The sequence below is a fragment of the Heterodontus francisci genome, chromosome 31 (assembly GCF_036365525.1).
Source record: "Heterodontus francisci isolate sHetFra1 chromosome 31, sHetFra1.hap1, whole genome shotgun sequence".
NCBI lineage: Eukaryota > Metazoa > Chordata > Chondrichthyes > Heterodontiformes > Heterodontidae > Heterodontus > Heterodontus francisci.
The window spans coordinates 13,384,828-13,411,446 of NC_090401.1; the positions used below are offsets into that span (position 1 = coordinate 13,384,828).

The window sequence follows — 26,619 nt, forward strand, 5'->3', positions numbered from 1 at the left end:
AAATTATTGGGGAGAAATTGGGCTCTGTGGCACCCATCTTTTAGCTGTTATGTGGCCTCATAATGGATAAAAATGAATTCTGAAACGTGTGCACATACTCCCAATGGGAAGTGCGTCAGACACCATTTTGGTAAAGGTATTTGTGCACGTGTACCTAATGATTGCCGGCAGCATACAGAGCAGCTAGATTAAGACGTTTGCAATGCTGATTTGATGGAAATGCTGCCATTTTCAAATGGCATGCTCCAGCCTATGCCCTGTCTAAAACTCGTACAGCTGGACACAACATTTAATGTCATGAAGGACCTACCACCTGTGTTACTTAAAGGGATCTTGAACTGCTATCTGCTGGATTGTTTATTCTGGCTGCTGGTGCAATTGTACACATTTTTGGAGTTTTCCGATAGTTATCCAAAGTTTCAATAGTCTACTGGGAGTGGCTTCACTAATTCAATTGTATGGGCTTTTGGAGCTTTCCGAGGTGGGAGGAGTGCACTGTTTATTCTTGTCCCACTTCTCCCACTGGTCACAACATATATTTAAATTTTCCCACTTACTGATACAGTTAACCAAATACCAGGTTTCTTTAATAAATAACAACATTTTCAGTTTAGTATGAAACAAGTCTTAACCAATAATGAAGTAAAACATACACACACAAATTGAAATATTTAAGGCATGCACGCACACACACACATGTTTATAGTGCTGTTACAAAGATAACAATAAAAAAAGGCTCTCTAGGTGAAGAAATCTCTCCTCATCTCAGTCCTAAATGGCTTACCCCATATCCATAGACTGTGACCCCTGGTCCTGGACTCCCCCGCCATCAGGAACATCCTTTCTTGTCTGTCCAGTCCTGTTCGAATTTTGTAGGTTTCTGTAAGATCCCCTCTCATTCATCTAAACTTTAGCGAATACAAGCCTAATCGACAGAATCTCTCTTCATACGTCAGTCCTGCCATCCCAGGAATCAGTCTGGTGAACCTTCGCTGCACTCCCTCCATAGCAGGAACATCCTTCCTCAGATAAGGAGACCAAAACTGCACACAATACTCCTGATGTGGTCTCAACAAGACCTTGTATAATTGTAGCAAGACATCCTTGCTCCTGTATTCGAATCCTCTCACTATGAAGGCCAACATACCATTTGCCTTCTTACCTGCCTGCTGCACCTCCCCCTTTCCCAATCTATTGTCATTCAGAAAATAATCTGCCTTTCTGTTTTTGCCACAAAAGTGGATAACCTCACATTTAGCCACATTATACTGCATCTGCCATGTATTTGCCCACTCACTCAACCGGTCCAAATTATACTGGAGCTTCTCTGCATCCTCCTCACAGCTCACATTCCCACCCAGCTTTGTGTCATCTGAAAACTTGGATATATTACATTTAATTCCCTCATCTATATCATTAATATATATTATGAATAGCTGCGGTACCCCACTAGTCACTGCCTGCCTCTTGGAAAAAGACCTGTTTAGTCCTACTCTTTGTTTCCTGTCTTCTAACCAGTTCTCTGTCCATGTCAGTACCTTACCCCCAATCCCATGTGCTTTAATTTTGCATGCTAATCTTTTATGTGGGACCTTATCGAAAGCCTTCTGAAAGTCCAAATACACCACATCCACAGGTTCTCCCTTATCTATTCTCCTAGTTACATCCTCAAAAAATTCTAGTAGATTTGTCAAGCATGATTTCCTTTTCGTAAATCCATGTTCACTTTGTCCGATCCTGATCCTGTCATTGTTTTCCAAGTGCTCTGCTATTACATGGCAACAAGGGTTTCAGTTCCCACATATTCGATATGCAAGGTTTCTTCAAATACAGTTGGAAATAGGAAACTGATACACTGTATGCAGGGCTTTGTTTTTGAGAGATCGATCAGCTGGATCTTCTTGGCAAGCAAAAACCAACTGTCTTGTAACAGTTCAAACTAAAACTAAAAACATTCCAGAAGTCAAGCCTCCTGACCTCTATAAATCTTGACCTGTCACTTTGTTTGTAAACATCTCCCCAAGTCAAAAACAACCCCTGCTAGGTGATTATCCACAGACTTCCAGGAAGATGTGTTTATAAGCCAAATCCAGGAGCCTTCTGGACTTTTTTTTTAAAAAGCACAATCTTCAGCATCTCCAAGATCTCTGATGAATCAATGTCCATAATTCAACTATGAGTTTTTAAAATATATTTTACAAAATAAATAGAAGTACTCTTGTAACACTATACTTAGCTAAAGTTTTAATTCTTTACAGGGACTGGTTTCGCTGGTACTTTTTTATTGATTTAAAAGCGTCTGCTGGAACAAGTTTCTTCCAGACGTGTGTGGTCTGGTACTTCCACTTGGAATTGACCATGACAGGCAGAATGAACAGAGGCCATGTAGAGCAGAACAAGCTGCTAGTAGAGCAAGGAGAGGAGGGGTAAAAGGCTTTCGGCATATCTCTTACCTGAACTTCCACGACAACCAATGTTTGAGACATCTGTGCTTCACTAAAGAGGTTGTAACTAAAATTTGCCAACTGCTGCAGCTACAACTGAAACCTCAAAGCAGGGCAAGAATGGCATTGCCTGTGGCTGTCAAAGTGACCGTGGTTCTTGACTTTTATGCATTTGTCTCCTAGATTGCTGGAGATATAAGGCGCATCTTGCAGTTTGCAGTACTCTGCTGCTTCAGAGGCATCACTGAGGTTTTCTGATAGAGACAGTTTCATCTCATTCCCTCTTGCCTTGCATGCGCCTCATGTCAACCCGGCCATTTTCCTCAACCAAAAGGGTTTCCCTTCAATATGTTGCTGGTGTGTGACTCCAGGCAGCATATTAAGCAGCTGAATTCCTTTTATTCTGGCAGCAGTCACGATTCCTTCATCTGCAAGAGTCATCCAAGCCACTTGTATTTGACCCACCATGGCAAGTCAAAGACTGGCTATTGGGTGACAATGATTATCCATTGATGACATAGATCATGACTTCAGTCCTGAACCCATGCCCACATGCACAGCAGGCATACAATGAGAATCATGCTGCCACAAGGAATATGACAGGGCACACCATCGACGTTCTCCAGCATTGTCTAAAGCGGGCTGGGAAGATAGACTACAGGGGAAGTCAGTAGATGAGCAGTGGCAGGCTTTTAAGCAGATATTTCATAACACTCAGCAAACATTTATTCCAGTCAGAAGGAAGGACTCAGAACGATGAACCGCCCGTGGATAACAAAGGAAGTTAAGGACAGTATCAAATCAAAAGCAAAGGCGTACAATGCGGCAAAAACGAGAGGTAGGCCAGAGGATTGGGAATTTTTTTAGAAACCAGCAGTGGATGACTAAAAAACTAAAAGAGGGAGAAAATTGATTGAGTAAATTGGCAAGAAATATAAAAACAAACAGTAAGAGCTTCTACAGGTGTATAAAAAGGAAGAGAGTAGCAAAAGTAAGTGTGGGACCCTTAGAGGATGAGACTGGGGAATTAATAACAGAGAACAGGGAAATGGCAGATAATTTAAACCAATATTTTTCATCGGTCTTCACGGTGGAGGACACTATAAACATCCCAACAATAAAAGATGAACAAGGTGTAAATGGGAGGGAGGAACTTGTAACAATATCTATCACGAGGGAAAAGGTGCTAGACAAAATGATGGGACTAAAGGCAGACAAATCACCAGGACCTGATGGCCTGCACCCAAGGGTTTTAAAAGAAGTGGCTGCAGAGATGGTGGAGGCATTGGTCATAATATACCAAAACACACTGGATTCCGGTAAGGTACCAGCGGATTGGAAACCACTAATGTGACATCCCTATTCAGGAAAGGAGGGAGACAAAGCAGGAAACTACAGACCAGTTAGGTTAACATCAGTCATTGGGAAAATGCTAGAGTCCATTATTAAGGAAGAAATAGCAGGACATTTAGAAAAACATAATACAATCAAACAGTGTCAACATGGTTTTATGAAAGGGAAATCATGTTTGACAAATTTGTTAGAGTTCTTTGAGGATATAACAAACAGAGTGGATAAAGGGGAACCAGTAGATGGTATTAAAAGTCTTGTTTTCTTTTAACCTTTATGAATAATATTTTATATGGGCCTTTATTCCATCAAAATGTCTCAAAGCACTCCAAACAATCAATTTTGTTTAAAGTGCATAATAGCTCCCATATTATGTGAGTAAGTGAATGAGCTACCATACATAAGGAACAACCCACAAACATGAATGAGAGGATGAATCAACTAATTGGATCTTTGATGGTATTGGTTGAGGGAGGAATGTTACCAAAATGATTGGCGAACTTCCTAATTTAAATGAATAGATTGGATAGGCTAGGGTTGTTTTACTTGGAACAGAGGAAGCTGGGGGGTGACTTAACTGAGGTGTACACAATTATAAGGGGCCTAGATAAAATAGACAGGATGGGCCTGTTTCCTCCAGTGAAGCGATCAATTACCAGGGGGCACAGATTTAAGGTGATTGGTAGAAGGATTACAGGGGACATGAGGAAAAACCTTTTCACCCAGAGGGTAGTGGGTGTCTGGAATTCACTGCCCGGATTAGTGGTGGAGGCAGAAACCCTCAACTCATTTAAAAGGTACCTAGACCTGCACCTGAAGTGCTGTAACCGGCAAAGCTATGGACTAGGTGCTGGAAGGTGGGATTAGATTGGGCGGCTTGTTTTTTCAGCCGGCGCAGACACGATTGGCTGAATGGCCTCTTTCTGTGCCGTAACCTTTCTATGGTTGTATGGTTCTAATAATGCCATGGGATCTTTCACATTCATTTGAACTGCCAGAGAAATCCTAAATTTAACACTGCTTACAAGGACTGGCACTTCCAACAATACAACTCCCTCAGGCCTGAACTGGAGTATCAGCCTAGATTATGCACTCAAATCATAATACAGAGTAGAACCAACAACCTTTTGAAGTGTAAGCAGAAATGCTGTAACTGAGCCACAAACAGAATTCATCTTCAAACATATGGGGATGGGAATTTTCAACAACAGGTCACCTGTTCACACCAAAAAACAGGCAAATGACAAAGGAAAATCTGGTGGGCACCTTGGATATTGGTTCACCTGATTCAATGTTCAGGTAGGCGTTTAAATGGACGCTCAACATATCCACCCAAAACAGGCATTAGGCTGTTGAAGTATGCAAATCAGAGTCCTACGCTTGTTGCAGCAATCTGATTACAATTTTAATGTACAAATAGGTGGAGCATGCACCAAGCATGGTTGTCCCATTTGTACCAAGTGTTGTGCACCCTAATCAATGGCCCTGAAAGCAAGCCACACAAAAAATGGTAAATTTATGGGATCTTTTTACTTAGATTTTATTGAAGGCAGGGGGAGCTTTCCCCCTCTCCTCCCACCCTCACCCCTTCCAGGAGATGCCACCCTCACCCCAACAGGCCCAACCTGGTGTTCGGCTTTGTGCAGAAGCTTGCTGGCTTTCTACCTGTTAGGCACCTGCAATTCACTTCAGAATGTTCAAATGAAGACTGAATCTGAAACTGTTTTGGCCCCCCTGGTTATGGCCTTGGGTGAGCACTGCTGACACATTGCTGACATCATGCCCATTTTGGGCTGAAATTCAAAATCCTTCCCACTATGTCTTTGGCATCTCTTACTGGCATCTCTTGTGTTAGAAGACACCACCCTTCATCTAATAATATTATTGGGCTCACGGGGCTGGATTTTACGTTGGGCAGATGGGAGCGGGCCTCCGACATAAAAGTCAGTGGTGAACACGCTTCTGCCTAGCATGGGGATCTGTCCCACATTTTATGGGTCCCCAGGCTTTAATTGTTCCAAGGCGGGACTTCCACCCGCTTGAGGCAGGAAGTCCTGCCTCATTAAGCTGCCGGCCAAACAGCGGCCCGGCAGCTCTAAGTCCCAGCAGCGCCACCGGGAATGGTGGCCACTGCTGGGACTGCAGCTCAGCCGAGGACATGGAGCCAGGAGCCAGGAGTCCGTGAGTAATCAGTTGGGTCCCGGCAAGGCAAGGGTGGTCGTTTTGGGTAGAAGGGGGGCCTCTTGGATCCCGGGGGTGGTTAGGGAAGAGGGGGCGGCCCTCAATCGGGCACCCGATTGTCAGGATCCACCCCCGGGGCGCGGAGAGCCGCCAGCTTTTGCCGGGTGGCCTTTCCCGGCTCCAGGACACCCGCTTGCCACACGTAAAATCTGCGTGTAAGTGGCCGAAGTCCCTTAAGTGGCTGTTAATTGGCAACTTAAGGGCTTTGATTGGCCTGCGGCGGGCAGACAGTTTTTCACCGCCCACCACACCCCACCACCCCCCACCATCCTACGTAAAGTGGGGCGGAGGCAGGAGCAGGTCGGGAAGGCCTTCCGGAGCCTCAAGTTCCATTTTACGCTTTCGCCACCCCACCCCTTCACCCCCTGCCACCATCCGGCTAGTTGGGGTGACATAAAATTCAGGCCACTGAGGCCTCTGAGCTCTAATTGAACTCCAAATCACCTCCATTGCTAAAGCTATTTCCAAGGAGATCTGTTTCCAATTTCATGCCAGGCAGTTTTCTCTTCAACAATTCTTAACTCTATAGAAAGACCAAGTCCATCCAAGACTTGAATCCTGCTCTCATATCTGGGGAGGCTCTTCAAACTACTCGCACACTCTTGGATAGGATAAGAAAAAATAACTGTCACTTTATAGGAAACGTCTCTCTCACCTGTGACCTTCAAACCCTATTCATTGCAATCATCCCCAAATGTTCTATTTTGAATGGTATCAGATCAGAAATCTGACTTGTAGTGGCAATCTGATTTGAATACCTGTTATAGTTCATTTACCCATATGTAAAACAACGTGCAAATGCAAACATTACAGCTGATGATCTTTATCAGACTACGAAAGCAATGATTGTGCATTCTGGAGTTGGACTTATATGTTGCAGTGACTTCTGTAGGTACATTTTTCAGTACTACTTCATGACTGTATTTTTCAGCATTTCACAATGAGTATATCTGGTGGCACATTACAGTGAGTTCAATTTCGTACTGATCGCATACCTAGCTGTGTTTTTGCAGTGATTATAGGTATGTGTACTTTGACTGCAGTGTTGAGGAATTTCCCAGGGAGTGTAATTTTACAGTGTTTCATCCTGAAATTCCCCATCAACCCATCTGAAACCTATACTTATGCTTTTGTCATTTCCAGACATTAATATTCCAATGCTCTCTTGGCTGGGCTCCCATTTTCCAGGCCTCCCGGTAAATTTCAGCTCATCCAAATCTCTGTTCTCCATATCCTATCCTGCACTAAGTGCTGCTTACCCATCTATCCTATCCTCACTGCCCTATTTTTAATCCACCAATGCTTCCTATTTCAAATTCTAAAACACAGATAAAAAAGGACTCTATAATCACCACAGGCGATGAGTGAGAGGGGGACAAGGGGTGGGTTAAAAATTGAAATGTGCGTAAAATAACCTCATCTCGACATGCACAATGCTATTTTTATGGCAGTGGACATTGGGGCAACCAAGTGTCCTGCCTTGGAGAGACAGGACACCTAATTAACATAGTTAAATTGAGCTCCCACAGTGCACTTGGGAGCCCTATTTGAAATTGTCTGTTGTTGCCTCGGTTTCCCAGGACCAGGAAAAGCAGCAGTGAAACAGAAGCAGGAGCTGCCGGCTCCACGAGGTCATTGCCTCGTTCCTTGTGAGCCAAGAGGGCGGCATAGTGGCGCAGTGGTTAGCACCGCAGCCTCACAGCTCCAGGGACCTGGGTTCAATTCCGGGTACTGCCTGTGTGGAGTTTGCAAGTTCTCCTTGTGTCTGCGTGGGTTTTCTCCGGGTGCTCCGGTTTCCTCCCACAAGCCAAAAGACTTGCAGGTTGATAGGTAAATTGGCCATTATAAATTGTCACTAGTATAGGTAGGTGGTAGGGAAATATAGGGACAGGTGGGGATGTTTGGTAGGAATATGGGATTAGTGTAGGATTAGTATAAATGGGTGGTGGATGTTCGGCACAGACTCGGTGGGCCGAAGGGCCTGTTTCAGTGCTGTATCTCTAATCTAATCTAAGAGGAGTATGAGTGATCCTCCCAGCCCTTCAAGGAAGTCTTCTGCCTCACCTGGCCCCAATCGCCAGCCTTCTCCAAGCTCCAATTGTTGACCTTCCCAGAGCCCCAATTACTGGCCTCCTCCATCCCGAAATGCCAACCTCCCCCAGCCCTCCATATTATGATACTCTCCCTCTTTGTAATTGGCGGGGACCATCTCTAAGTGTCACCTGTGCCGTCCCCTACTGACGGTGTTTCCTCCCACCCATTGGTCAGGCTGTACATTTGGCCGGCTATTTGCTGGGAGATGGAACTACAAAATGTTAACAAGATCCTGCTATTAAGATCGGCAGGACATCTGTCCCCGATCTTGACAGGTTCTTCGGCAATCTTCAGACTCTTCCCACCATCCCATAAATAGTGGGGCCAAAGAACCCCATTATAACACTTGCCACATCTTTGTCATCTGATGTGATGGCCCCTTTGCAGTCCTTTAGGGATTCAACAGTTTCCGATTGCCTGTTTGCTATGCATAGATTTATAATAGCCTTTCATGTTGTGTTTTATTCTCCCAACAATCCCAATCATGTTTTCTTTTTTGGTTTTGCTATTCAGTTTCTTTGAGTTCCTAAATGTATTCTTTTATTCATCCCTGTCCTCTGCTCTACATGTACATCTATACATCAGGAAAGCTCTTACCCTCTGTCATTCACATCCTTTCCAAGTTTGCACTGACAACAATGTAATCCATTTGCTCTCTGTATATTTCTTTTTAAAACTCTTCTGATTATGCCATCCTTAGCTAGTTCTTCTTTTCATCCAGATCCACTTTCTGAAAATGCACCTCTCCTCTTGTGTAAGTCTAATGCTAATCTCGTACATATCATTGTCACTACTTCCCAGATGCTCTTTAATTGCAACTTCATATTAAGTCTAATGTTGCCTTGCCCTTTGTAGGTTTCTTAATCATTTAGGTCCTGTAACATGTGATTATGACTCAAAACATGTTTTCTAACCTATTATTCCCATTATAATCCTCCCACTTTGTTCTCAAACTAACTGGAGTTGACAACCATCTGAAACAAGGATTTAAGAAATCTCTTTCCTCTTATCTGAAGTTAAAATAAAGCTTTTCACACAGAGGATCATTAGGACATGGAATACTTTGCCTGAAGCATCTCTTGGAACAAAAAATATATGGATGATAATCCAATAATGGGTGTCCTATGCGCTTCAGTCCATAGGATACAAAGCAGGCTGGAGGGTCAAAGATACAAGGTAGGCGGTGATGATGAGTGGAAAGCATTTGTAACATTGGTTCCTTTGTGTTTGAGGACAAGGGTAGTCAGAGTCATGAATATAACAGAGTAATGTTGCAGGTCAGAAGTGCTCATTTTAGTGAGTCCATATGCACAAGCAACATTGGGACCATCTGATTTTCTGCCCCAAAGCTGAATAAGCCTAGTGTGTAGCAGCAACTTGCTGTCCCCCAACTTTGGTGGTGGGGCCTGCATTAAGGAGAGCAACAGCAGAGCTCATGGTGAGAATGAGAAAAGTGTGAGTGAGACCACCCCTAAACCACTGTAAGGGAGGAAGCCAGTCTAGCTGGAGTGCAGGCAGAACTGCAGCCATTAGGGTGGGCCTGGAAAGGATGGATAGAAAGATGAAGTGCTGTATATTGCTATGAAGCATTCAAATGCACCTGGATCAAAAACCATAAGCAGGCACAGAATCAATGACATGGAGGTGAGCATAGTTGGTAAAATGCTCAGGAGGATTAATGAAGGGAAGGAATGAGAATGATCAAGCGGCTCAAAAACACACTGATATGTTGTTCCAATCATCTGATTAGTCTATGGTGTCGTGTGGTTATCAACATTTAAGACATACTACACTTGTACAATATCTTACATTTCAGATTTATAAGTTTTACATAACTGTATTGTCATGCAGGCCCCCACCTGCCAAGAATGAGGCACAGTAATTTCACCACATGGACATTAAATTTCAAATTGTTGCTGGGGAGAAGAGAAGGCCTGTGACAAGAGGTTGCCAGGCTCCTGGCTGGAAAGATATTTTTGCATATTAACAGACAGTATTGGAACAAAGGAGCTATCCCCTGCTCCAATACAATCCACAAACTGACCTGGTCAAACCAGTTAGTCACATGACTAACCTGCTTGGCAGTCTGAGTTTTTTTTCTGAATTGCAGAGTTTTGAACAGAAAGCTGTTTGCTCTTGGATTGAAAAGACCTCTCCTGGCTGGCTCACCACAGCCTCTCCTGTCTGCTTCCATCCCTTTCTCACGGAACTCCAAAACCCACTGAAGACATATGAACCCCAAGAGAGAAAAGTCTCCAACAGTGAACAAGGTTTAAGAAGAATACTGAGCCCCAATGAAAAGCAAGATCGACCTACAATCAAGGACTGTACAGTGAGCTCGAAGAACCGTAACAGCAACACTTCAGATATTGCCTCAAACGTGTCCACTTTATTTTTCTTCTGCTCTTTCTGACCCATCTGCAGGTGTCTCTTGTGTATGCATGCTAGCGTGGGCGCATCGTGTATCTGTAGGCGTGAACCAAATTAGAGTTTAAGTTTAATAAATTTCACTTTTCTTCTTTAAATCTGAGAAAACCTGCTGTGCTGGTTTCTTTGCCTTATAAGTGGAAAGCGGTGAACAAGGATTCACCTGGGGGGAGCTCCAAACCACAGTGTTTAAAATTAAACCCTGTTACAGTAAGACCAGGTGAAAGCTGAAAGGGAACCCTAGACCTCTTTCTCACCAGACTGTAACCGTATGGTAGATGGAACAGTAGATGGAAACATTTCAGTGACGTTTGATCAAAGTTAGTTTCTGGATTTATTAATTAATATATTTGTCTATCAGAACATAGGTCATTTAGCCCCTCAAGTCTGTTCCTCCATTCAATTAGATCATGGTTGGTCTGTGACCTAACTCCACATACCTACCTTTGCCCCATATTCCTTAATAACTTTGGCTAACAAAAATCTTTCAATCACTGATTTAAAATTTACAACTGACCTTGCATCAATTGTCATTTGCAGAGAGTGTTCCAAACCTCTACCTCCCTTTGTGTGTAGAAGTGCTTCCTAATTTCATTCCTGAAGGGACTGGCTCTAATTTTTAGACGATACCCCTGTCCTAGACTCCCAAACCAGCAGAAATAGTTTCTATTAATATCTTGAAAACTTTGATCAAATTACCCCTAAACCTTCTAAGTTTCAGGGAATATAACCCTAGTTTATATAATCCTTCCTTGTAAATTAACCCTCAGAAATTAAATTCCCCCATTGCCACTGTGGAATTTGAACACATCATTAGTTTAAACCTACTATATCAATAGTTCTGTAATACAAGCACTATGTTATCATTCCCACCTACTTGTTTATTACCATTCTAACATTTGTAACACATTGTGCACCAATTGTTCCTTGTTCCACCCAACCAAGTTGACAGTTTGACTCAAACTGTTCACTACTGAAAGGTGCTCCACATACCAGTTTTTCAAACAAGTGGCAAAAGTCAATGTTCCGATCAGGTGAGAAAGGGGTCGAGGGGTTCCCTCTCAGCCTTTGCCTGGTTTAACCAGAATAGGATTTAATTTTTAAAAACACCGGGTTTTTAGCTCCCCCTCAGTGAATCCTTGTTCACTGCTTCCCATTTGTAAGACAAAGAAATCAATCAGACAGGTTTTCTTAGATTTAAACAAGAAAGGTGGAAGTTTATTAATTTTAAACTCTAATTCGGTTAATGACTACAGATACACGATGTGACCACGCTAGCATGCATACGTGATAAATACACGCGGATAGATATAGAAGTAGAAAGAATAAAGGGGAAAAGTTTGAGGCAATAGCTGGAATCTATTTACAGTCCTTCGAGTTCAACGTGGAGTCTTTGGTTGCCGGTTAGTCTTGCCGTTTTGTTGGGGCTCAGTGGTTGCTTTAAAACTTGTTTTGATGGAGGGCTGTTTTCTCTCAAGGTTTAAGTGACTTCAGTGGATCTGGAGATTAGTGAGAGAGCGAGAGAGAGAGGCTCTCTTCTTCCAAGTTCAGTAGCAATCTGAAGTCTGATCCAAGCTGTCCTGTGAGCAGTTCAAAACCAGACCTGGGCCACCAGGTTAGTCATGTGACTCACTGTTTAAACAAACTCCTGCATTTGTGGATATCAAAGCTTGTGGTGGGGGGATGTAGTGCTGTCTCTTACACAGACAAGATGTGGATCACCATTGCCCAGACCAATCTCTGTTAATTGAATCAGTGAGCAGTTCCCATTGTCTTTTCCTAGGTGACTGTCTTGTAGAATGCAATTTTTTTTTCCAGCCATTGCTGATCTCTTTAAACAAGTCATCTCTCCTCTCCGCTCCAGCAATAGTTTAAAATCAATGTTCATATTATGAAATTAATATGCCTCATTCTTGACAGGTGGGGGTCTTCATGACAGTCACCATGATTGAAAATTAACAGATTAAACTGTCCGGCAGACTGAAGATTGGAACTTGGATATTGGTTTGCTCTATCAACACAGATTTATTTGAGAGGCAGAAGAACAGTATATGACGAGGGCATTTATACCTTTAGGAAACTAAACTGAAATGTTTCGGCACTATTTGCCTTTACTCAGCTAAGTCAAATTTATCTCATGAAAAAAATGATATAAACACTAAAGGCTCAACTTCAAAGGAAATTTATAAATAATGTCCAAAGAATACCTCCTTGCCGAATAATTGCTTCCATTGCTGTGCTTCTGCTACCAGCCATACACTGATTTACTGCATCTCAGCAGCTACATCACAGATCGGAAATATCATACTTATGCTGAGAGGAGGGTAGTCATCTTCTCAGGCTATGGGTTAAAATACTTTGTCAAGTTAATTTAGAGAATTCTCGATGTACTGCATCTTATCCATGCTGCACCTGACCCTGGGGAGAACAGTTATTGAGTGAAAAGCAGATTACTCTATTCCACTTTCCGATCAGCCCTCCCTTAGATAAACAAATAATTGCAGAAAGAAAATATGAAGTCCTGGGCTGACTATGTAATAGTGAACATTCCTAGGCTGAGTATTTCATAATGAACAGCCCTAGGTGGACCATTTCATACTTAGGCTAGAACAATCTGAGGCTGATTATGTTATAATGAGCAAACGTCTGAGGCTGAGTATTTAACACTGAACAGTTTGAGATTGAGTCTTTCAAAGCGAACAGTCCAATGCTGAGTTCTTGGAAAGTGGGTGCTGCTCGCAAGGCCAGCATTTATTGTCATGCCTAATTGCCCTTGAGAAGGTAACAGCCTTCTTGAACAGCTGCAGTCCATGTGGTATAGGTACACCCACAGTGCCGTTATGGAGGGAGTTCCAGGATTTTGACCAAGAGACAGTGAAGGAACAGCAAAATAGTTCCATGTCAGGCAGGTGAGTGACTTGGAGGGGAACTTGCAGGTGGTGATGTTCTTCATGCATTTGCTTCCCCTGTCCTTCTAGATGGTGGAGTTCACTAGTTTGGAAGGAGCCTTGATGAGTTGCTGCAGTGCATCTTGTAGATGGTACACACTGCTGCCACTGTGCGCCAGTGGTGGAGGGAGTAAATGTTTAAGGTGGTGGATGGGGTGCCGATCAAGCGGGCAGCTTGACTTGGATGGTATAAAGCTTCTTGAGTGCTGCTACAGCTGCACTCATCAGGCAAGTGGAAAGTATTCCATCACGCTCCTCACTTGTGCCTTGTAGATGGCAGACAGGCTTTGGGGAGTCATGAGGTGAGTTATTCGCCACAGAATTCCCAGCCTCTGACCTGGTCTTGTAATCGTATTTATATGGCTGGTCCAGTTCAGAACCGGGGTCATAGTCTAAGGATACAGGGTAAACCTTTCAGGACTGAGATGAGGAGAAATTTCTTCACCCAGAGAGTGGTGAGCCTGTGGAATTTGCTACCACAGAAAGCAGTTGAAGCCAAAACATTGTAAGTTTTCAAGAAGGAGTTAGATATAGCTCTTGGGGCGAAAGGGATCAAAGGGTATGGGGAGAAAGCGGGAACAGGTAACCGAGTTGGATGATCAGCCATGATCATAATGATTGGCAGAGCAGGCTCGAAGAGCCGAATAGCCTACTCCTGCTCCTATTTTCTATGTTTCTATGTTTCTGGTCAATAGTAACCCCAGAATGTTGTTGGTGAGGGCTTCAATGATGGTAAAGCTGTTGAATGTCAAGAGGAGATGGTTTGATTCTCTCTTGTTGGAGATGGACATTGCCTGGCACTTATGTGGTTCGAATGTCATTTGCCACTTATCAGCCTAAGCCTGAATGTTATCCAAGTCATGCTGTATATGGACTCAGACAGCTTCAATATCTAAGGAGGTGCAGATAGTACTGAATGCTGGGCAATCATCAGGGAACATTCCCACTTGTGACCTTATGTTGGAGGGAAGGTCATTGATGAAGCAGCTGAAGATGTTTGGGCCTAGAACACTACCCTGATAACTGCTGCAGTGATATTCTGGGCTGAGATGATTGGCCTCCAACAAGTACAAACATCTTCCTTTGTGCACTGTATGACTGCAACCAGTGGAAAGTTTTCCCCTGATTCCCACTGACTTCAGTTTTGCTAGGGCTCCTTGATGCCACACTCGGTCAAATGCTGCCTTGATGTCAAGGGCAGTCACTCTCACCTCACCTCTGGAATTCAGTTCTTTTATCCATGTTTGGACAAATGTTGTAATGAGGTCTGGAGTTGAGTGGCCCTGCTGGAACCCAAACTGAGCATCTGTGAGCAGGTTGTTGCTGATTAAGTGCCGCTTCATTGCACTGTCGACGACACCTTCCATTGCTTTGCTGATGATTGAGAGTAGACTGATGGGGTGATAATGGCCAGAGTATAGTTGTCCTGTGTGTTGTGTACAGGACGTACCTGGACAATTTTCCACATAGTCTGGTAGATGCCTGTGTTGCAGCGGTACTGGAACAGCTTGTCCAAGGAGACAGTTAACTCTGAAACACAAGTCTTCAGTACTACAGCTGGCTGTTGTCATGGCCCATGGCCTTTGCTGTATAGTAGTTGATCTGTGACCTAACTTCACATACCCACCTTTCTGCCATACCACTTAATACCTTTGACTAACAGCCAGCCCCACAATGTGGAGAAGCATGTCCTCCGTAAGGCTCAGGAGATGCAGGCGTCCTCGTCCCTATCAGTTCTGATGTGCTCCTGGTGGTTATGTGTGACCTTGTTCTGCAAGAGAGAGGATAGAATGTTAGTGACTGTGTTGCACTGTGTTTGGTTGAAGTGCCACAGCTAATTAGCTGGAGGTATTTGGAAGCAGTGGGAGCTAGGTGTGAGGCTCGCATCATTGGAATGTGCGTGAGGGCAAGGTGGAGTATCTGACCTGAGTGACCAGGGTCACTGACCTGAAATGTTAACTCTGCTTCTCTATCCACAGATTCTGCCAGACCTGCTGAGTATTTCCAGCATTTCTTGTTTTTATTGGAGTATCTGGATGTTAGACGTAAGTCCTGAATGCTAGGGATGTCCTGATTGATGGGGATGTTGCGTAGTGACCAGTATGAGAGGTTGGTGGTTTTATGGGTATGAGGTCCTTTGAAGACGCATTCACTAACCTTGATCACCCACCTGAGGTCATTAAACTTCTTGTGGCGCTACTGCCATGTTCTCAGGGCTAGACTCCTCGCATTGACCTCCCCGACCACCTGCTCCATTCTCTTCGGAGGGTGGACCTTGAAGGCCTCCTGGCCTCCCACAGAAGCATGACCTCTCTCCTCCTGTCAACTTCAATGACTAAGGCCTCTTGGCCCCCTGCAGAAACACAACCGCTCTCTTTCTGTCCATCTCCATGACGAAGGCCTCCAACATTGCATTTGTGAACCTAGGAGCCTTTCCTCTTACTTGGTGCTCCATTTGTGCAGCTCCTACATGCAGCCAGTGTCAGTACAGGCAGCCAGCAGCAGCTCCTTTCCACTGAGTGCACCTTCCCTTTAAGAGGGGAAGACTGTCATGAAGCGGAGCAGGCTGGCTGCACTACATGCTATCAGCACACGCTGTTTGGCCCCCTGTTGAGCACGCGGGCAGCCAGCAGCACGGGCGTCATTTGGATCAATGCTACACTTATTTAAATGAGAAGGCAGCACCTAGTTTTGCCTCAATGGCAACAGACACGGCAGGTTGCGATCTGCAATCCTTACACCTCTAAACTGGCCATAACTAAATTTTAGCCTTAAAAGCTAGAAAAATATTCCTGCATTTGGGTTTGTTGCAAATTATGTGCAGATGCTCCAAAATAAATTTGAATAATTCTGGTTTACTCAGCTGGCTTTACTTATCAAAGCTGAGTTTGAACCATGAAAATAACCCTGTTCTACTCTATCTGAAAACAGCTTTGTTTATGTTAATCAAACAGCTCACCCCGTCCTAAATTTTCATAAAAACTGCAGGATGTGCATAAGTTTTAGAATAGATTAAGCCAACCAGAAAGTATTAGATTTGACATCTTTAAATGTCATCAATACAAAGTGAGATTATTAAGGAGTACTGGGGTAATAGTAAAATGTCGAGCAATGAATATTGCGTTCATAATTCTGCCCAAGACACTGATAGACAAAAAATATCAACATCAAAGGCAAGCTCAAAGAGCACATGTTGCCACAGGAGTGCCTGAATCAGGCTTGGGGGACCACTCATGTTCTTTTGCTATATATGTTCTTGTGCTCACATGTTATGATCTGGTCAGCTATTCATATTCAATCATTCAATGCAGTATGCCAATGATTCAACCAATTCCAGGAGAACTTTATGTAAACAGTCAAAAATTAGGGAAACATAGAGAACAGGAGGTTTCTTCACGATTTAAGATTATATTGTATATGTCTTCTTTGGCCTCCTTATCTCGAGAGACAATGGATAAGCGCCTGGAGGTGATCAGTGGTTTGTGAAGCAGTGCATGGAGTGGCTATAAAGGCCAATTCTAGAGTGACAAGCTCTTTCACAGGTGCTGCAAAAAAATTTGTTTGTCGGGGCTGTTACACAGTTGGCTCTCCCCTTGCGCCTCTGTCTTTTTTCCTGCCAACTACTAAGTCTCTTCGACTCGCCACATTTTAGCCCCGTCTTTATGGCTGCCCGCCAGCTCTGGCGGACGCTGGCAACTGACTCCCACGACTTGTGATCAATGTCACAGGATTTCATGACGCGTTTGCAGACGTCTTTAAAGCGGAGACATGGACGGCCGGTGGGTCTGATACCAGTGGCAAGCTCGCTGTACAATGTGTCTTTGGGGATCCTGCCATCTTCCATGCGGCTCACATGGCCAAGCCATCTCAAGCGCCGCTGATTCAGTAGTGTGTATAAGCTGGGGATGTTGGCCGCCTCGAGGACTTCTGTGTTGGAGATACGGTCCTGCCACCTGATGCCAAGTATTCTCCGGAGGCAGCGAAGATGGAATGAATTGAGACGTCGCTCTTGGCTGACATACGTTGTCCAGGCCTCGCTGCCGTAGAGCAAGGTACTGAGGACACAGGCCTGATACACTCGGACCTTTGTGTTCCGTGTCAGTGCGCCATTTTCCCACACTCTCTTGGCCAGTCTGGACATAGCAGTGGAAGCCTTTCCCATGCGCTTGTTGATTTCTGCATCTAGAGACAGGTTACTGGTGATAGTTGAGCCTAGGTAGGTGAACTCTTGAACCATTTCCAGAGCGTGGTCGCCAATATTGATGGATGGAGCATTTCTGACGTCCTGCCCCATGATGTTCGTTTTCTTGAGGCTGATGGTTAGGCCAAATTCATTGCAGGCAGCCGCAAACCTGTCGATGAGACTCTGCAGGCACTCTTCAGTGTGAGATGTTAAAGCAGCATTGTCAGCAAAGAGGAGTTCCCTGATGAGGACTTTCCGTACTTTGGACTTCGTTCTTAGACGGGCAAGGTTGAACAACCTGCCCCCTGATCTTGTGTGGAGGAAAATTCCTTCTTCAGAGGACTTGAATGCATGTGAAAGCAGCAGGGAGAAGAAAATCCCAAAAAGTGTGGGTGCGAGAACACAGCCCTGTTTCACGCCACTCAGGATAGGAAAGGGCTCTGATGAGGAGCCACCATGTTGAATTGTGCCTTTCATATTGTCATGGAATGAGGTGATTATACTTAGTAGCTTTGGTGGGCATCCAATCAATTCTAGTAGTCTGAAGAGACCACATCTGCTGACGAGGTCAAAGGCTTTGGTGAGATCAATGAAAGCAATGTAGAGGGGCATCTGTTGTTCAAGGCATTTCTCCTGTATCTGACGAAGGGAGAACAGCATGTCAATGGTCGATCTCTCTGCACGAAAGCCACATTGTGCCTCAGGGTAGACGCGCTCGGCCAGCTTCTGGAGCCTGTTTAAAGCGACTCGAGCAAAGACTTTCCCCACTATGCTGAGCAGGGAGATTCCACGGTAGTTGTTGCAGTCACCGTGGTCACCTTTGTTTTTATAGAGGGTGATGATATTGGCATCGCACATGTCCTGGGGTAGTGCTCCCTCGTCCCAGCACAGGCATAGCAGTTCATGTAGTGCTGAGAGTATAGCAGGCTTGGCACTCTTGATTATTTCAGGGGTAATGCTGTCCTTCCCAGGGGCTTTTCCGCTGGCTAGAGAATCAATGGCATCACTGAGTTCCGATTTGGTTGGCTGTATGTCCAGCTCATCCATGACTGGTAGAGGCTGGGCTGCATTGAGGGCAGTCTCAGTGACAGCATTCTCCCTGGTGTACAGTCCTAGGTAGTGCTCAACCCAGCGGTCCATTTGTTTGCGTTGGTCAGTGATTATGTCCCCTGATTTAGATTTGAGGGGGGCGATCTTCTTGATGGTTGGCCCAAGAGCTCTCTTAATGCCATTATACATTCCTCTGATGTTTCCGGTGTCTGAGGACAGCTGAATGTGACTGCATAGGTGTTGCCAGTAGTCGTTTGTGCAGTGCATCTGGCTGCTTTAAGTGCTGCGGATGTTAAATCGCTGGGGGCTTTCTTGTACTTTAACAGTGCAATGCACTTAGCGGCTATGACAGGTTCCAGCTCTTCATTATGAGATTGAAACCAGTCTGCATTTCTCTTCGCACTTTTGCCGTAGGTGGTCAAAGCTGACTCATAGATGGCGTCTCTGATGTGGGCCCACTTGGTCTCAGCATCCCCTGTGGGAGTGTTTTGAAGGGCTGTTACAAGTGAATTTAGAAATTTTTGTAACAGCTGTGGGTGAGAAATTCTGCTCGTGTTGATGCGCGGGTGGCCCTTCTGCTTGGAATGATGCAACTTCTTTGGTCTGAGTCTAACCTTGCTGCACCCCAGGGAGTGGTCGGTGTCGCAGTCCGCACTGTGGAAGCTGCGTGTGATTTGAACATTGTTTAAGGCGGCTCGCCTTGTGACAATGAGGTCTAGCTGGTGCCAACGACGCGATCTTGGGTGCCTCCATGAAACCTGGTGACAGGGTTTAGTGTGAAAGAACGAGTTGGTGATGCAGAGGTTATGATAGGCACACAACTCAAGCAGTCTTTGCCCGTTCTCATTCATTCTTCCAACGCCATAGCACCCAAGGCAGGAGGGCCATGAGTCATGGTCAGCCCCAACTCTGGCATTAAAGTCCCCCAGCAGGAATAGGTGTTCGGTGTTGGGGATGCTGCTAATGATGCGATGGAGTTCCTCGTAGAACTGATCTTTAGCTTCAGGTGGGGAGCAGAGTGTTGGAGCATAGATGCTGAGTAGGTGTACTGGACCAGAGGTGGTGAGCAGTCGGATGGACAGTATGCGTTCCGAGCCATTTGCGGGAGGCTCTATCATGCTGAGCAAGGAGTTTCTGATGGCGAAGCCCACTCCATGCCGCTTCTCGGCCTTTTGGCTAAGATCAAGTGTAGTATTGTATATGTACCTGTATGATAACATACTATATTGCTATATCTATAATATACACTTATGATGTCATAATAATGTGGCTCACTCACGGGTAATCTGAGATCTGGAACATGGCTGCAGCATTTACCTGCTGAACCAATCATCACTTGAAAATCACTGCTCAAGTGGCACGTAGCCTAAATAGGCAAATCCAGGTTAATTGTAGCTCCTTGTAAGTACATGGCCAATCAGACAATAAATGAAACAGTTTTTTTTCTCTTTTTAAAAAATAGTTTTGCATCTGGAACAGAACAAAGCTTGATATGTTTGTAGTGTGACAGCTTGGAGTGTGATGTCTGGAGTATTATGAATGCACACAAAATGCAAAGCTTTTATATGTACATAAATAAGCAAAGCTCTCATCATATTGCTTTTGGGTACTCTGACATCTGGAGCAAATGATTGTGTTGCTTAGCTGTTAATCTGGTTTGTCTCTTGAAGGCCACTGCTCAAGTACACCCTGGGGAAATCCAAGTAATTGTAGGTGTTTGTAATTTTAGCTAACGTCAACTAGAGAGGAGAACATTGCTTGTAAATTTTAGGCTTTGGTTAAAAGGCTATCTTTCTGTTTTTTCTGATTGTTTTGTATCTAAGTGTGAGGGCTACTGTGAGTCATTTTGAGTCTTGCTAGATGCAAGATTTTTTGTATTTAGTACTGCTCACAATGAGTTAGATGATATCCGGTTATTTTTGAGGAGTATTATGTAACATGTAATACAGAGTATTTTTCACCTGCTGCAGTAAAGCTGTATCCCCTTAAGACCAAAAAATTGTTGTTAAGTAAACAAAATCTCAGATGAATCAGTTTAATTGCTTGGTAAAAGAATAGTGCAGATTAGAAAATGCGTGTACGTTTTAGGCTGTGGGTCAGAAGCATTAAGCAATGGCTTGCTTTTTTCAGATTACTTGAATCTGTAGAAATGTATGATGTCTGAAGTGTGATGGACAAAATGTGTGCTAGGCATACCAATTTTTTTGTATAAATAGCTAAATAAATATTGTACCTATATTTGTGCATGTCAAGCACTTTTCTCTTACTTGTTCTGTAATGCAATGTGCATTTACCTGCAAACGTACCGTATTTTACTATGTCTGCACTTGTAGTATTCCAGACATGTACAGGTAATTTATTGCACCTATCCTGTAATATACAATGGAAGCCCCTGTAATACAAGATACTAATAACTTACTATGCATACAATATATTACAAAGCAACATTTAAGAGGTTAAAGGAGCAGAACACATACTGGAAAATATTTCCTCTATTTGTGAAAAGAGGAACTCTTCCCCTACAAAGATATGTGGATTAAATTGTTCGGATATTTGACATCATGTTCCTTTAGGTATTACTAGCTTTTTTGAGAAATGCCCTTCATATCTCATCTTCTGGCTCAATGTAATCAATTTTCTTCAGAGGGGAGGGGTACAGTATAGGTTTTTACAAACCATAAAATCTACAATGGGCATTCACTGTTGTTCCCCATACTGCTCCAGCAGAAACTATCAATGGCAGCAGAAAGCATGGTAAAAATGGAAATATTTGCTGGCTGTAAATATTCATGATATAGAAGAGTGAGTTACAGGGCTATAATCACAAATGGATTCAGATGATATAAATTATCAGAGCAAAGCTGTTGATGATTATCATTCAATCTTGAACTCTTCTCCCACTCTAACTGTACTTTTGATGTTGCTGTTTTATTTGTAATTATAATTACACATTTTGCTGCTTACAGTTTCAACATGAAGAGTGCTACATCCAACAATACTTTGAGAAGATTGTATCATTGCTGAATTAGCTGAAAAGCCAAAGGCTTTGTTATAATCGGACCCTGTTAATTACAGAGCTTTAGCGTGAGAGGCTGCTCTATGCGAGGGGGCCTTGAGGCAATAGATGGTATAAGAAAGTTGTTATTAGTCATACAGCTTAGAGTGGAAGACTACACTATTTTGGAGGCATGCAGAGGCACTGTGAGTTATAAATGGAGGTTGCTGTCAATCACTAAGATTTAGAGAAGCTATTAAATAGAGTCTGAAGCAGTGTGTATTGTAATCAGAGGCTGTTATCAAACAACAAGGTTTAGAATGATAAGTTACTCTATTTAAGAACAAAGGAAATTACTTGAGCACTCCTGATTGAAGCAGTCCCGGGCCTCAGCCTGGTGACCTTTACACTCTGTCCAACCGTGGGTCGAAACGCATTTGCGGGTTCTTTGCTGCGTTCCATTTGAACATGTTACTGAGCACCTGTTCCATCGTCCCCACTCCAGCCACTGTCCTTCAACTGTCAACAGATAAGAAGAACATAAATTCCATGTAGTATGTTTGCTAATCACTACTGCCTGGCCTGGAATACAACATTGGTCTGAACACTGCATCCTTCTTTGGAAGGGGGTGGGGGTATTATGAGATGAGCAATACAGTAGACTTTTTTTTGGAAGTAAAACTGAGTAACCAAACTGTCCTTCCCTCCCTCCCTTCTCCATTTTCAAACTTACGTATTCCCAAACAAAGGCGAATTCAACAGCCAAGGTGGATGCAGGTAATCTGCATGGCTTGTCTGGCTCACTCTCACTTGGATTTTCCCCTTTCTTGGTCGCATTCCCTGGGCAGCCTTGCTGAAATCAGGAACTCATAGTTTGGACGTGATTATCGGTGTGAATTGGCTCCGCACCACCCCTATGCTTTGTGAAACCAAATCATCTTGTTCTAGCAGTTCTGCTGTTTCTTGGGGACTGTGGTTTAACCTAATGCACATGACAGACCATTCTGTTTGCAAAGCAAAAACTGGGCAACAAAGGTAGACCATTTGATTTCCAGCCCGAATGCTGTGAGCATCAATTCACCTACAAGTGAACACGTTTTCAGTTATGAACTATCTTTCAGTTTTCTCTATAGAACTGGAATTAATGTGCAAGTATATTGCACTGAATTCTTACATAAACCGCTTAGTGCTGGAAAGGGAATTGTATGTACATTTATTGGTTTCTCATCTACTGGATCTCTCATTTGACCATGGTTTACTGTGCTCTATATTTTAAAACAGGCAATCAATCTTGTGTTGCATTCTTTTGATGCAACATCGTAAGGTTCCCTAGCAGTGTCATCCTTTGAGGAAATCCTATACAAAATATTTGAGATCAGACATTTTCTGTAGGACATTTTTTCATCATGCCCCAGTCCGGAAGCTCTATGATGCTGTCAGTATAATATGACACAGGTTTGCTCTCAGGCGACTGGGTTTCATGATCAATTTTTGGTTTACAAATTATAAATATGGGACAGTCTGGATTAATTAAAAATTCAGGAGAAACTTTTTCAGGTAAATCCTGAACTAACACGAAATTTTATGCCCCCTGCGAGAGCTGGCTGGAGTTGGGGGTGTAAAATTGTGTGGGAGACAGGGAGTGCCACTCCCGTCACCTCCTGCCCCGGCTACAATTTTATGAGCGGTGGGGGAGGTGACAAACTGCCTGCCTCTAACCAATGGTGGCTGGGAACCTCAGCACCTGTGGAGACCGCCCGGTAAAACCGTGTGGCCTCCTCGCAGGCCCAGAGAGTCGGTGTGGGGCATACTGATCGGGCACCCTGTGCCCACAGTGGGATCCCCAGCCGCACAAGCTGCCCCCGCTGGAGCACCTCTCCCCACCCTCCTGAACGACCCCCACCCCAGTCTCCAGGGCCCAGCCAATTGGCCTTGGTGAGGCCCGAAACTCCACTCACCTTTATGGAGGCTGATGTCCACAGTCCTCTTCTGGTTGGATGCAGTCCCAGCAGTGACGCTGCTGGGACTGAGGAGCTGCCTGCCCGCTGATTGGCTAGCAGCTTTTGGAGGTGGGACTTCCTGCCTCAGAGGAGTGGAAGCCCAGCCCGGTGCCAATTAAGGGCCTGGGCCATGTAATATTACGGTGTGACTTCCAGGCCGGTGGGCGAGGCCTTCGCCCCAACGTAAAATTCCAGCCCATATTTCTAAAATCCTGACATCAAGCCGCTGCCTAATTATAACTGTTCCATTCAACCTCAAGAGTTAAACAAATGAGGAGATGAAATTATACGTTTGATAGAGAACAGTCTACTTAAAGTAAAGAAAAAGGGGGTAGAAATTCGTCTCAGGCATTGGCGCAAAACTGGTGGTATCCGATCAATCTCCCATTTTGTGCAGCACCTAATATTTAATTCAATACAGTCAACAGAATCAAATATCAGGTGCTGCGTATAACAGGCATCTGATCCAAGATCACCTGTTGTGCGCCGCCACCCAAGACAAATTTCTACCCCAAGGTTTACTTATACTGATACTTAAGTATTTAAAGAATCTAGAAAAATTTGGATATACACTGATCCTGCAGTAGTTATAAGAGAAATAATTACTACCTCGATGAAAAACTAGTGTATCAACTGGTAAATGTGCTGCCTAAAATGATACTGAGCTATAAACCATGAAGGTTCTAGTTTTGAATAATGGCGCTCACATGGGCGTACTCTAACAAACCACAGCCATGCTTAAAAAAAAATTCAAGAGCAAAAAAATTACAATTGTGCGCACAGGTTGTATATGAGCACACATATTCAGAATGTAAATGATAGTCTCATTATAGACTGGTGATGGTCCAACATTCTCACAAAAGACGGAGTATATAGGACCCATAATGATTGGCCTCACAATCAACATGCTAATCCAGGTGGTTATTAGAGATAGTAAACTGGACCTAGTGGTGACAAGTCTTGCAAGTCTATTCTCTCATGAGAGACCTGCAGAGACAGGCTTTAGTATAGATTAATGTTTTTGTTTAGGAAAAAGTCACTATGGACAAATGCATGTGACCCACAGAGTCACAGTCTGAGAGTGAGTAACCAGAACTGACTGTAGACTGAAGTAGATCATGGTTGTTTATGATAAGCTGAGACTGAGACCAAATAAATGATGCTCACTGAGACAAGGCTCGCTAGAGACCGAGGCTGATTATGGTTGTTTATGATAAGTTGACTATGAATGAACATCAGGGCCTTAAGATAGAGTTCACTAGACTAAAATTGATCATGGTCGTTTATAATCAGCTAAAACTGAGAGTGAATACTCAGGGCTTTTGAGACAGAGATCACTGTAGACTGAAGCCAGTCATGGTTCTATAACAGATCAATGTGGTCCAATAGAAATCACTGTCTAGCCACAGGTGTGGCTAAAGTGATGTTGTTTTAACCACATGCATTAATCTTCGTAGAAAATGCCTTACATCCAGACACAATATAAGCAAATGTACTTCACATGCATGTGTATATCTAAACAAATACCTAGCACAACCAAGGAAGTAAAGCACCCATAGTGATCAAAAACACTCTCTCACTTGTTTTGTGTCTTGCCATTTTACCAACAATGCACAAAAATATTAAAGTGCGTATGCATAAGCCATGCAAATATGAATATTGGCATCATAGGCCCAACGACAGTGACTATTACTCATTTTTATTTACTAATCGGAAATGCAATTTACTACATCTGAATGCCCAACTTGCCACATGTAGCTAGTAGCTAACACACTGGACAACAACATGATAAACTTTTTAAATGAGCTTCATGGAGACAGTTTTTACTGTAGACTTATGTTAATTACAGTTGACTATGAAAGAGACAGAGAGAAAGAGTAAATGGAGTCATGGACATAGACATCATTACTGCAGGCTGATGAAATCCAGATTGTTTTCTTCCTTGTGTTTTTTTGGTTGTGATTTCCATTCCCTTCCCGTTTTTCCAGGGTTGGATTTTCTCATATACTTTCTAGCATTTGCTACTACAGACTAAGATGTTTGAGGTTAGAGATGATGACATTCATTGTAGACATGACTGCAGTTGCCATATTGATTATTAAAAACAATAGACTACAGCTACGAGTAAACAGACACTTAGCTCATAATCAGTATCCAAAAGAACAGAATAGTATTTGGGTGCAATGATAACACACTGCAAATATATATTTTTTTAAACAAGTATCAAAACATCAAGTTTACCACTTTCATTTGGGACCCTGCAAAGGAAGTGTATCTGGGAGATAATAAATTTTAGAACTTCACTCCTTTTTTAAAATAAAGATAAAGATGTTTTGTGACACCTCATAATAACTGCTGCTGTCATAACTCTGTTCCTGGTCTTGGTTGAAGTAATGTGACAGTCCTTTGAAACAGTGAACTCTACAAAAGACAAGTCCCCATTAAGATGTGTCTTGTTGGGGTCAACAAATCAGAATTGGAAATATATTGCAGTTCCTTCATCATTGTGGGTCAAAGTCCGAGAACGTGCCAGCAATGTTCACATTAAGGAACAAATAAAAAAGAGGTTTAATGATGCTTCATAATATCTGTATTTTTTTAACCCCTGATAAATTTCTATCAACAAGCACCTTGCAAGACACTTCACCAAACTTGTAACCAAAGGCCTATGAAACAAAGATATTGGTGAGGCATTCACTAATTACATCTGCCAATAAATTACACATTTATTTTGATTTTGCAGATTTCAATAATAAAATAATGAAATGCTCCCTCCAACCACCACCACATCAATAAAAATGTAATGCAAATGTCTGGGCTTGGGTCTTCGGCAGATATAGAACCATAGAAAAGTTACGGCACATTCAGCCCATTGTACCTGCGTTGG

At 43.4% G+C, this 26,619-nt stretch overlaps 1 protein-coding gene and 1 pseudogene across 1 annotated transcript in view; one reads left to right on the forward strand and one right to left on the reverse strand.

The window, feature by feature from the left end:
* Positions 1-26,619, reverse strand: part of LOC137347073 (adhesion G protein-coupled receptor B2-like) — a 1,240,702-nt gene that overhangs the window by 675,902 nt on the left and 538,181 nt on the right. The window contains exon 6 of the mRNA XM_068011112.1: positions 22,090-22,251. Coding sequence (XP_067867213.1) covers positions 22,090-22,251 — 162 coding nt within the window. The remainder of the gene's footprint in view (positions 1-22,089; positions 22,252-26,619) is intronic.
* LOC137347353 (U2 spliceosomal RNA) lies at positions 19,894-20,027 on the forward strand (annotated as a pseudogene).